The sequence below is a fragment of the Schistocerca cancellata genome, chromosome 1 (assembly GCF_023864275.1).
Source record: "Schistocerca cancellata isolate TAMUIC-IGC-003103 chromosome 1, iqSchCanc2.1, whole genome shotgun sequence".
In the NCBI taxonomy this organism is placed as follows: domain Eukaryota; kingdom Metazoa; phylum Arthropoda; class Insecta; order Orthoptera; family Acrididae; genus Schistocerca; species Schistocerca cancellata.
In genome coordinates, this window is record NC_064626.1 from 354,667,378 (window position 1) to 354,680,092 (window position 12,715).

Below are 12,715 nucleotides of genomic sequence, written 5' to 3' on the forward strand. Positions count from 1 at the left end.
GTCTGCTGAATTATTGTGTATTAGCCCACCTCGGAGTCAGCTTTTGCCAGAATGGTTATAGTGAAAAGACAGATCAGACGCTCGCTGCGCTGTCGACCGACGAGCCGAGTGAGTGATTATAGCCGGCCGGGGTGGCCGAGCGGTTCTAGGCGCTACAGTCTGGAACCGCGCGACCGCTACGGTCGCAGGTTCGAATCCTGCCTCGGGCATGGATGTGTGTGATGTCCTTAGGTTAGTTAGGTTTAAGTAGTTCTAAGTTCTAGGGGACTGATGACCTCAGCAGTTAAGTCCCATAGTGTCAGAGCCATTTGAACCATTTTTTGAGCGATTATAATAACGAGGTGGCATCCAAGACTACGACCGTTTTGCCTTGCAAAGGAAACATTTCCAACACGTCTGGTTGTATTCCGCGGAAACACGGTGTGACTTGTTGTTTTCGATAACTATCTAAGATTAGGGCCCTTGTAGTGTCTACAAAGGACGATATTGGTTTTCTTAAGACGGGTGTCTACCGTATCCCTTGCAGTTGTAGCATGACTTCCTTTGTCAGACCATAAGGACAGTGAGCGTTAGTGTATAAAACTTAAGCGTCACACACGGTTACAAACAGTCAGGAAAATCTGCTACTGGACAACAATGCTTTGTTATCGGTCGTCCTATGGGATACAACAGTAGTGAGTTTCTGGGTGCACTCCATGTCTTGGGATAGTGTTAATAAGGAAGTAGTTGAGACTAAGTTAGCAAGTGACTATTAAGAGGCCGGCCGGAGTGCTCAGAGCCATTTTTGACTATTAAGACGAAGGTTTTTGCTTAAATTCTGTTTGGAATCCTTCTCTCTCCCTGGCCAAAGAACAGGAGGACTGAGTTAACGCTGGTCGCTCATCTGCTAGTGATTTATATACACTATCGATAACTTCTGACGAGGGTCTTTGGTAGTGTTGTGGCGCTACTTGTTCTCGGTATTCGCGTTGTCTATCTACATAGACCGTGTTATGGTTCTTAGTCGGCGTTCCTGCCTACTGATGGTTTAAGTTTCCTCGCAAAATGCCCTCTAGTTGCATCTGTACCTTCCATTTTGCAATGACAGCATTCACTTTATGTGTGCTCCAATCTTTTTCTGAAACTACAAAAAGTACTCCGGAAAAGTAAGGTTTTTCTAACTGTGAAAAACTGTTTCAAGGTACGACACGTCATTTACCTAGGAATAAATATTCTATTCAAATTAAAAAGTGCTGCAATCGAGAAAATCTTGTCACTACCGCATTTAACAGTCCATGCGTTACGTTACTACTAAAGTAAGTAGCAATAAGCAGTAAGTGAAACCAAATCAAGAAAAAGAATTATCGAGAACCAGTTACAAATTGAAACGTTTTGAAGTAGAAGCTGTTCGTAACTAACACAAACTTCCATTATCGATACAGAGAAAATTGTTAAAGTCGTTGAAGAAACTCAGTTCAGTTGTATTTTCCGTTTCAAGGTACAAGTGGCGCACAATTGACGAAGTATTGCTTAACCGTCCACATATTTCGTTCAGACATCTAGTAACAACAAAAACGGTAAAAAAAAGACCGAAACTGTTTATGGCATTCTCTAGTGCGAATTTCTTCATATGATTCTAAAATCGGTCGCTAGATTGAAACATCGACCGGGAAACTCTATATGTTCCTATGTACACCATTCTGCAGGTAGAACACTCTCCCCTGCACACAGAGATACAACAGTCTATTGTACAACCGACAGGCAACACAATTGCACGCCATATGTGCTGGCAGAAACAGCGACACCAGTCGTTGCAAGTAGCACACGCAGCACTTATAGACTGTCAACTAATGAATACCTTACAAGCAGCTGTCAATCAAAAGTCAGACCTTGTCTTGACAAACAGATAACAGTTCTGTATACGTCGACCTCCACCTTTACGTAAAATGACGTTTCGACAAGTCAATAAGGCCATGTTGTACTAGCGAAGCGTCGTGAAGAGGCAAAATCTATGCCCATAACAATGTGAGAGTGACGTACGTAATAGGAACGTTCTCTGATCAGAAATGCGACCCCTCGCAAACCTAAATACAAGAAGAGACTCTAAATATTCTTAAAGAGAGCTGTAGCATCATTAGGTCGGAAATAAAAGAGAGAGAGAGAGCAATCTTCTGGTAATCTAAAATCATCAGTCTAAAGCCCAGAGGTGTTTCTACCCGATCGGTTCCAACTTCTGCTACCAAGAATCTCCAACAGCCGCTAAGTAATCTAACTCTCTGTGTAGTAGTTGCGCACTGACAAAAAATCTCTTTCTTTCTTATAAGTATTACCTAAGTTCGAAACCTCTACTGAGTCTCTGCTTGTATCATACATGAACTCAGATAAGTCATGAACACCAAAGTTGAACACTTCCTTGAAAGCGGTATAGATCTCGCATCCCACCAAGGTTATCACCAACCATAAATGCTCAAAATACTCAAGTCGTCTTCGCAGGGCTACAAGAAATTTTTATTAAGTTGTCTAGCAATCTGACAGAGCTCTCTATTTGTGAGATTACACAAAACGAAAAGTTGCATAATTCGTATTTGGCATTAATTACAACCACCAGCAACTACGTCTCGGCGATCCATAAGCTACGGTATACGCTCGGTGTTTCACAATTCCTGTTGCAGGTTTGTAAAGTTTGTACAGGGGGCTTAGCAGATAAAATTTTGATGCGAAACACATGTAGTGTGATGTAACGTTTGGACATAAAACAAGTTTGTCGATTGGATCACTTTCAAATCTTCCACGCGCCGCACTCCCGACTTAAATAAAGACGACGTCCTTCGTCACGTGGAAGATAACCCGACGACCAGTACCGTACTGGAAGCATTGGCCATGCCATGGCCTCCTGTAGGGCACAAAAATCAGAGCTTATTGACTACATGCTTACCATGAATCGGAATACGATTTGAAAGTGATCCGATCTTCAAACTAATTTTACATCCAAACGGAATACTTCCGGACATGGGTCTCTTATTAAAGCTTTACCTACTAACAGTAAGTACCCTTACAACCGGTAGAAGGCTTTAATACGAATGTGCGTCCGAAATCATTGTAGCTTCAGGCACCGATGGAATATGATTTGAAAGCTATAATAGACAAACGGTAACCGTAGTACTAGGACGCTCCTTGGCCACATTCGAGATGACTTACTTCTGTCTTTCTTTCGTTTCCGTGCTCACCCATAACAATACAAATTCACTGAACATTGCATGAGCACTCACTACAGCCACTTGGTTTTTACATATTTCTAATGAATCATCCATATGATGAAGGAACACAGTGATACAGCCAACATTGTTACCATACTCGATAAAGAGTGAAATGATTCGGTTTTTCATTCATTTCTGGGTGTAAGTTCAAATTTACATCAACAATATCATTCCATTGTGGCTACTTTTTTCAAAGCCGAAAATGTCAGGAGGACTGTTCTTACTCTCAGTCAGTATGCTTCTAAGAAATTTTTCCCAGTTTTTATAACGGTATTCAGTAACCTAATAATGCGAAAGTCTCATTTCCTGGGGAAATAAGCAGAGAAGCAATATGAGAACGGCGGACGGTGTGGCCGGGCGGTTCTAGGCGTTTCAGCCTGAAACCGCGTGACTGCTACGGTCGCAGGTTCGAATCCTGCCTCGGGTAAGGATGTGTGTGATGTCCTTAGGTTAGTTAGGTTTAATTAGTTCTAAGTTCTAGGGGACTGATGACCTCAAATGTTAAGTCCATAGTGCTCAGAGCGAATATGAGGACAAAGCTTTAAGGCTGTACGATAGAGACAAAAACAAAAGAACTTTAGAATAAACATCCTTCCTTATCTACGTAGGGCATTTCCGGAAGAAATAACCATTCTTAAAGAACAGCTAGCATGAATTATTTTGAAGAAAAAACTTTACCTGAACATGTGCTGCATTCTCTACACTTGCCATTCTCAAAACGGCTCTTGCCAAGTTGGTCACTTATATGTCTCCACGGGATTATCGTTTTTGTGGACAGTTAAATAACGAAATCTTAAAAACTCAGAAGTAATTAGAAGATATATTTTTAGTTCTCCAGCCGCAGAGACCATTGGATTTTCCTGCACGATATTTCGAGTACTAGCAGCGGGATGGTTTAAAATCATTGCGCACAGGAGCCTTACGAAGACAACTACACTACTGGCCATCAAAATTGCTACACCACGAAGATGACGTGCTACAGACGCGAAATTTAACCGACAGAAGAAGACGCTGTGATATGCAAATGATTAGCTTTTCAGAGCATTCACACAAGCTTGGCGCCGGTGGCGACACCTACAACGTGCTGACATGAGGAAAGTTTCCAACCGATTTCTCATACACAAACAGCAATTGACCGGCGTTCCCTGGTGAAACGCTGTTGTGATGCCTCGTGTAAGGAGGAGAAATGCGTACCATCACGTTTCCGACTTTGATAAAGGTCGGATTCTAGCCTATCGCTATTGCGGTTTATCGTATCGCGACATTGCTGCTTGCGTTGGTCGAGATCCAATGACTGTTAGCAGAATATGTAGTCGGTGGGTTCAGGAGGGTAATACGGAACGCCGTGCTCGATCCGAACGGCCTCGTATCACTAGCAGTCGAGATGACAGGTATCTTATCCGCATGGCTGTAACGGATCGTGCAGCCACGTCTCAATCCCTCAATCAACAGATGGGGACGTTTGCAAGACAACAACCATCTGCACGAACAGTTCGAAGACGTTTGTAGCAGCTTGGACTATCAGCTCGGAGACCATGGCTGCGGTTACCCTTGACGTTGCATCACAGACAGGAGCGCCTGCGATGGTGTACTCAACGACGAACCTGGGTGTACGAATGGCAAAACGTCATTTTTTCGGATGAATCCAGATTCTGTTTACAGCATCATGATGGTCGCATCCGTGTTGGCGACATCGCGGCGAACGCACATTGGAAGCGTGTATTCGTCATCACCATACTGGCATATGACCCGGCGTGATGGTATGGGGTGCCATTGGTTACACGTCTCGGCCACCTCCTGTTCGCATTGACGGCACTTTGAACAGTGGACGTTACATTTCAGATGTGTTACAACCCGTGGCTCTACCATTCACTCGATCCGTGCGAAACCCTACATCTCAGCAGGATAATGCACGACCGCCTGTTGGCCGGCCGCGGTGGTCTCGCGGTTCTAGGCGCTCAGTCCGGAACCGCGCGACTGCTACGGTCGCAGGTTCGAATCCTGCCTCGGGCATGGATGTGTGTGATATCCTTAGGTTATTTAGGTTTAAGTAGTTCTTTTCTGGATACAGAAAATGTTCGACAGTTGCCCTGGCCAGCACATTCTCCAGATCTCTCACCAATTGAAAACGTCTGGTCAGTGGTGGCCGAGCAACTGGCTCGTCACAATACGCTAGTCACTACTCTTGATGAACTGGGGTATCGAGTTGAAGCTGCATGGGCAGCTCTACCTGTACACGCCATCCAAGCTCTGTTTGACTCAATGCCCAGGCGTATCAAGGGCGTTATTACGGCCAGACAGAGGTGGTTGTTCTGGGTACTGATTTCTCAGGATCTATGTACCCAAATTGCGTGAAAATGTAATCACATGTCAGTTATAGTATAATATATTTGTCCAATGAATACCCGTTTATCACCTGCATTTCTTCTTGGTGTAGCAATTTTAATGGCTAGTAGCGTATATCGCACGTCGTAATATTGTGCAGAACAGTGGAGTAGCTGAAAAGATACCATTTATCAGGCACGTCAGGAAAATCTTGGTAGTCTCATGTTCAACAATTAAGTCCCCGCGGATATTGATTTACTCGATAAATCAAAAGTTGCAACAGATGGAGATAGCCATCCTGTTAGAAAATTTTCCTTATACCACGTCTGACAGAATTCAGCCCAGAAGTTATTCCGTCTGTTACTGTCCACAACTTCTGTGCCTCGCCCAGTTGCCCGCATCTCGTGGTCGTGCGGTAGCGTTCTCGCTTCCCACGCCCGGGTTCCCGGGTTCGATTCCCGGCGGGGTCAGGGATTTTCTCTGCCTCGTGATGGCTGGGTGTTGTGTGCTGTCCTTAGGTTAGTTAGGTTTAAGTAGTTCTAAGTTCTAGGGGACTGATGACCATAGATGTTAAGTCCCATAGTGCTCAGAGCCATTTGAACCATTTGAACCTCGCCCAGTTTATAAAGCTTAATATGCGATTATAGCCTAAGAAAAAGTTCAATTTTTGATGGAGCAGTGAATTTATTAAAACTTCTAAACATTTCTTTCTTACAGTTTCTTCAAAAATCTGCAAAGCCTGTACTTTTATATTGGTAAGTGCAATTTGGATTGCACCGCTTATTAATTTTATCGTGATGAGAACGATATTTTTCGAAATTGCGACGAAACGTACATTGCACTTCATAGACAGATTCACCTTTTGTGAGGTGTGGTGCATAAAGCTACTTATTTTGTGGCACCGGCGTCACGATGGAATGGTGTAACAAAAAAATGTTGCTGCAGCGCCATCCAAAACGTCTACTTCGAAGTTCCAAAAATTCAAAAAATAAGAACTGTCGCGTACGTCAAAAGCTCTGCTTTTCCCGAACTAGCAGAATAATAAGCTAACAACTATGAAGAAACATCTTCGAGACCGAGAGACTTTTTTGTTTCGTTGTACCAAAACATGTTCGGTACTTGCGATTTGTGGCATGTTCCTGCATTGATTGACTAATGGTATCTTTTCGGCTTTTCAATCAGGTGTACGATTCCAGTGTTATGCGTGCTATTTTGCGACTGATCTAGCCATCTTGATCAGATGTTTTCCAGACATTATGCCAAAAAATGAGCTCGTTAAACTAGTCAGGCTTCAGAAAACATAACACGTAGTAGTATTTCCATTGGACGTTTCCTTTTAATCCTATAATACAGTGTATATTTTCTAATATTCCTCGATTGCACCGAGCGAGGTGGCGCAGTGGTTAGACACTGGACTCGCATTCGGGAGGACGACGGTTCAGTCCCGTGTCCGGCCATCCTGATTTAGGTTTTTCGTGATTTCCCTAAATCACTCCAGGCAAATGCCGGGATGGTTCCTCTGAAAGGGCACGGCCGACTTCCTTCCCCATCCTTCCCTAATTCGATGAGACCGATGACCATGCTGTCTGGTCTCCTTCCCCAAACAACCAAACCAACCAATATTCCTCGATTTGTGAGGAAAGTTTAGCATGTTATCTTTTAGCGGATAATAGGTACCGCCATTATAGTTCTTCCGATTTTAGCGTGTTTGTGTAAATGAAAGCTCACGCATTTATTCCTTGATTACATTTATCTCGGATAAACCGCCGCATCACGTTACGTAAATCCCGCAACAGCTCATCGACGCAACTGCTCGACACTTTCAGGTGGTGTACTGCCAGTCACCAACAGTGACATTTGTGGTAAGGGCTTATGGAACCAAACTGCTGAGTTCATCGGTCCCTAAGCTTAACACTATTTAATCTAACTTAAACTAGCTTACGCTAGGGACAACACACACACCCATGCCAGAGGGAGGACTCAAACCTCCGACGGGGGAAAACCGCACGGACCATGACAAGACGCCCTAGACTGCGTGGCTACCCTGCGTTGAACAGTAACTTCAGCGAATTATTGTTGGACTTCCACAACGTCGTCTGGCGACAGACTCGAGAGATGTACATTCAACAGGTCCTTTGGAGTACCTGTACAGCCTCATTCATTTTTGCTTACGTATGTGATGTTTTGTAGCCGTTCTGCCCAGTTCTATTTTACACGAACTCCTAAATGTATCGAAAAAGCGGTGACATTTATGACTGTTTGTAAAGGTTGGGTTGCTTGGGGGAAGAGACCAAACTGCGAGGTCATAGGTCTCATCGGATTAGGTAAGGATGGGGAAGGAAGTCGGCCGTGCGCTTTCAAAGGAACCATCCTGGCATTTGCCTGGGAAAACACGGAAAACCTAAATCAGGATGGCCGGACGCGGGATTGAACCGTCGTCTTCTCGAATGCGAGTCCAGTGTACTAACCACTGCGCCACCTCACTCGGTGTTAGTAAAGGAAAACTGACAACTGAACAGAAAAATTTACTGTCATCTACACGTTAGTGTTTCGGACAGCTTTAAATAGCTGTTCCTTGAAAATCATGGAAATAGAGCACATGTTTGTCTAATCGTCCCTTCAGAATTATTCGTGCTTTCTATTCATAATGTACGTACGTTTCTTCCCACTGCACCACATCCACTGATTCGATATTTGACATCATAATCGTTGAAAAAATTACTTAAGACGCATACTTCATCTACATCTACATCTACATCTACATGATTACTCTGCAATTCACATTTAAGTGCTTGGCAGAGGGTTCATCGAACCACAATCATACTATCTCTCTACCATTCCACTCCCGAACAGCGCGCGGGAAAAACGAACACCTTAACCTTTCTGTTCGAGCTCTGATTTCTCTTATTTTATTTTGATGATCATTCCTACCTATGTAGGTTGGGCTCAACAAAATATTTTCGCATTCGGAAGAGAAAGTTGGTGACTGAAATTTCCTAAATAGATCTCGCCGCGACGAAAAACGTCTTTGCTTTAATGACTTCCATCCCAAACACGCGTATCATATCTGCCACACTCTCTCCCCTATTACGTGATAATACAAAACGAGCTGCCCTTTTTTGCACCCTTTCGATGTCCTCCGTCAATCTCACCTGGTAAGGATCTCACACCGCACAGCAATATTCTAACAGAGGACGAACGAGTTTAGTGTAAGCTGTCTCTTTAGTGGACTTGTTGCATCTTCTAAATGTACTGCCAATGAAACGCAACCTTTGGCTCGCCTTCCCCACAATATTATCTATGTGGTCTTTCCAGCTGAAGTTGTTCGTAATTTTAACACCCAGGTACTTAGTTTAATTGACAGCCTTTAGAATTGTACTATTTATCGAATAATCGAATTCCAACGGATTTCTTTTGGAACTCATGTGGATCACCTCACACTTTTCGTTATTTAGCGTCAACTGCCACCTGCCACACCATACAGCAATCTTTTCTAAATCGCTTTGCAATTGGTATTGGTCTTCGGATGACCTTACTAGACGGTAAATTACAGCATCATTTGCGAACAACCTAAGAGAACTGCTGAGATTGTCACCTAGGTCATTTATATAGATCAGGAACAGCAGAGGCCCCAGGACGCTTCCCTGGGGAACACCTGATATCACTTCAGTTTTACTCGATGATTTGCCGTCTGTTACTACGAACTGCGACCTTCCTGACAGAAAATCACAAATCCAGTCGCACAACTGAGACGATACCCCATAGGCCCGCAGCTTGATTAGAAGTCGCTTGTGAGGAACGGTGTCAAAAGCTTTCCGGAAATCTAGAAATACGGAATCAACTTGAGATCCCCTGTCGATAGCGGTCATTACTTCGTGCGGATAAAGAACTAGCTGCGTTGCACAAGAACGATGTTTTCTGAAACCATGCTGATTACGTATCAATAGATCGTTACCTTCGAGGTGATTCATAATGTTTGAATACTGTATATGCTCCAAAACCCTACTGCAAATCGATGTCAATGGTATAGGTCTGTAGTTCGATGGATTAATCCTACTATCCTTCTTAAACACTGGTGGGACCTGCGCAATTTTCCAATCTGTGGGTACAGATCTATCGGTGAGCGAGCGGTTGTATATGATTGCTAAGTAGGGAGCTATTGTATCAGCGTAATCTGAAAGGAACCTAATCGGTATACAATCTGGACCTGAAGACTTGCCCGTATCAAGCGATTTGAGTTGCTTCGCAGCCCCTAAGGTATCTACTTCTAAGAAACTCATGCTAGCAGCTGTTCGTGTTTCAAATTCTGGAATATTCCAGAATCAGGGTATTGCATGGAAGGACAAAGGAGTGCAGGGATGGTCTTACTACTGGTGATACGTTACTTACTACCGTCGCCTTTGCACGCGGCTGTTCGCCCAATAGTGCGAACTTACTTGTACCACGAACAGCGTGAGACTTGCATTTGCTTCCTGTCTGCAGGGTACTTGAGAACGGCGCACGAAGAGGAAGTGAGGCAGCTACCGACAGCTCGGCCGCCGCTGCCGACGCACGACTCCGGCAGGCTTCGCTCGGTGGAGACCTTCGTGAGTACACGCTCCGGTCACCCCAAGATCACGTCCATCTCCCTCCACTACGAGGGAGACGCGACGCCCGCGGACACGAGCAAGTTCCAAAGCGTCCACACACCGCCGAAAGACCCCGACTCTGCGACACCGCTGTCTGCCTACTCTCCTTCGGACACGCGGGCAGAGAAGCACCACCAGGCTAAAGTCGGTATGCGCGCGGAGAAGACTAGTCTGTGCGAGGATCAGACTCTGTACAAGCAGACTGCGCCGCCGCACCAAAAAGACGCTGCTCACAAAATATACGACGTAGCAGCCAAAGTCAGAGCGCCGATATCTTACACTGAGAGATGCTACGGCGACGGCGAGTCGGGATCGATGTCTCGCAGAAGCCGGAAGACTCAAGAGAATGACAGAACGTACGTGGTAGAAAGGAAAAGGTTTGAGCTACAGAAAGAGAAATACGCCGCCGAGCGAGACGGGCTCGTCACTGGCAAAGAATCTGCCAATGAGGACAGCAAGTGTCCTACGCCGAGGGAAAGTAATACATTCGTCAAGGAAAAAGTTAACGATTACAAGAGTGGCAAGATAGACGCGAGAAGACAGATAGTGGAAGCTGAGATGTGCGAAGAAGTGAAGTTTACGGGTACACGAGAAAGAAGATCGGTTTCTCCGGAGAAGACGTTCAGCAAGAACGCGGCCGCTGCCGCACAGAAGTCCGAGACGTTGAAATCGACGTCCACCGTCTCAGTGGAGGAAGACGAGTATTGTGAACAGGACGTTTCCGACGACTCTGAAAGCGCGGAGGAAACGTACGGTTCAATTGCAGACAAGAAAATTGCGAAAAGAATATCGCCCATCTACGATAATGTCTGCGAAACTGGAGACAGGCCGGAAGTGCGCAAGAAAGCGGCGCCCGAGAACGGGAGGCAGATCTCTGGGAAGTCTAGCGCAGTGGTTAAAGGACAATCTGCGAGTTCGTCGCGGAAGGTAACGGAGGTAGAGAAGAGAAGTTCGAGGAAGGCGAGTGGCAGTGCGAGTGGGAAGCGAAGGTCGGAGTCTCCGGTTTACGAGAACCGGGAGATTATTTGCATGGAGAAGGACAGGAAGATGCAGCAACGCACGAGACAGGAGCAGCGCCAGCACGAGACGGCGATGCTGGAGGAGCTGACGCGCGCCGCCGACCAGATCCTGCAGGCGGTCAACGGCTACTCGGACGACGACTCCAACAGGCCGAGCAGCGCGGAGGACGACGACCGCGGCAGGAGACAGCGGCGCGGGCAGCCGCGGCCCGGGGGCGGAGGCGCGCTCTGCACCATCAGCGAGGCGCCACAGCGCAAGGGGCACCGCCAGCCGGCGGGGGCGGGGGCGGCGGAGGCGAGGGCGGCGGCGCGCCGGCCGCAGCGGGCGAGCAAGCCGCAGCTGGGGCCCACGTCTTCCACGTCGTCCGTGGACAGCGTCAGCGAGCGGCGGGCGGCCGCGGCGGCGGCGAGCGCGGCGCGGAGGGAGCGCGCGGCCCGGCTGGTGCAACGCGCGAGCAGTCGCGAGCAGCTGCTGCAGGCGCGCGCCAGCTCCTCCGAGGACGCGCTGTCCAGCCTCGAGGCCGAGGAGCGCCGCCCCCGGCCGCCGCCCCCGCGCAGGCAGAGGCCGGCCGGCACCTCCGCCTCCACCGCCGCCACGGCCCGGGCGCAGCCCGCCGCGCAAGGACACAAGCGGCTCTCCAGTGGCGAGGCTGCAGTCGTTTCCAAGACGGCGGACAGGTGAGTGCACACACTCGATTCATCTACACCAGGGCTTCCCAACGTGTGGTCCGCGGACCCCTTAGGGATCCGCCGGCTCTTTCTAGGGGGTCCGCGGCTGTTGTTGTGGTCTTCAGTCCAGAGACTGGTTTGATGCAGCTCTCCATGCTACCCTATCCCTGTGCAAGCTTCTTCATTTCCCAGTACTTACTGCAACCCACATCCTTCTGAATCTGCTAAGTGTATTCCTCTCTCGGCCTCCCTCTACGATTTTTACCCTCCACGCTGCCCTCCAATGCTAAATTTGTGATCCCTTGAAGCCTCAGAACATGTCCTACTAACCGGTCCCTTCTTTTTGTCAAGTTGTGCCACATACTCCTCTTCTCCCCAATTCTATTCAATACTTCATCATTAGTTATGTGATCTACCCATCTAATCTTCAGCATTCTTCTGTAGCACCACATTTCGAAAGCTTCTATTCTCTTCTTGTCCAAACTATTTATCGTCCATGGTCCACTTCCATAACTGCCATCTGGTTTCTGTACAAATTGTAAATAGCCTTTCGCTCCGTGTATTTTACCTCTGCCACCTTTAGAATTTGAAAGAGAGTATTCCGGTCAACATTGTCAAAAGCTTTCTCTATGTCTACAAGTCTTCTCTAAGTCCGCGGCTACCCTTCACCAAATCGTGTAAAATAATGAGTAAAATTATTGAATAAAAATGTGAAAATCAAATTCATCACTATTTTTTTTCGTGTGAAAAACATGTGTACTTTTACTTCAGGTCGTATTCCCAAGCAGCCTTTGCGGTTCCTAAGTTAGAACGCATACACAGTTTAGCGCCGGAGAAT

The 12,715-nt window shown here is 46.6% G+C and overlaps 1 protein-coding gene across 1 annotated transcript in view; it reads left to right on the plus strand.

The window, feature by feature from the left end:
• LOC126175785 (uncharacterized) overlaps window positions 1-12,715 on the plus strand; it is a 635,812-nt gene that overhangs the window by 593,663 nt on the left and 29,434 nt on the right. The window contains exon 7 of the mRNA XM_049922802.1: window positions 10,044-11,886. Within this exon, the coding sequence (XP_049778759.1) occupies window positions 10,044-11,886 (1,843 nt within the window). The remainder of the gene's footprint in view (window positions 1-10,043; window positions 11,887-12,715) is intronic.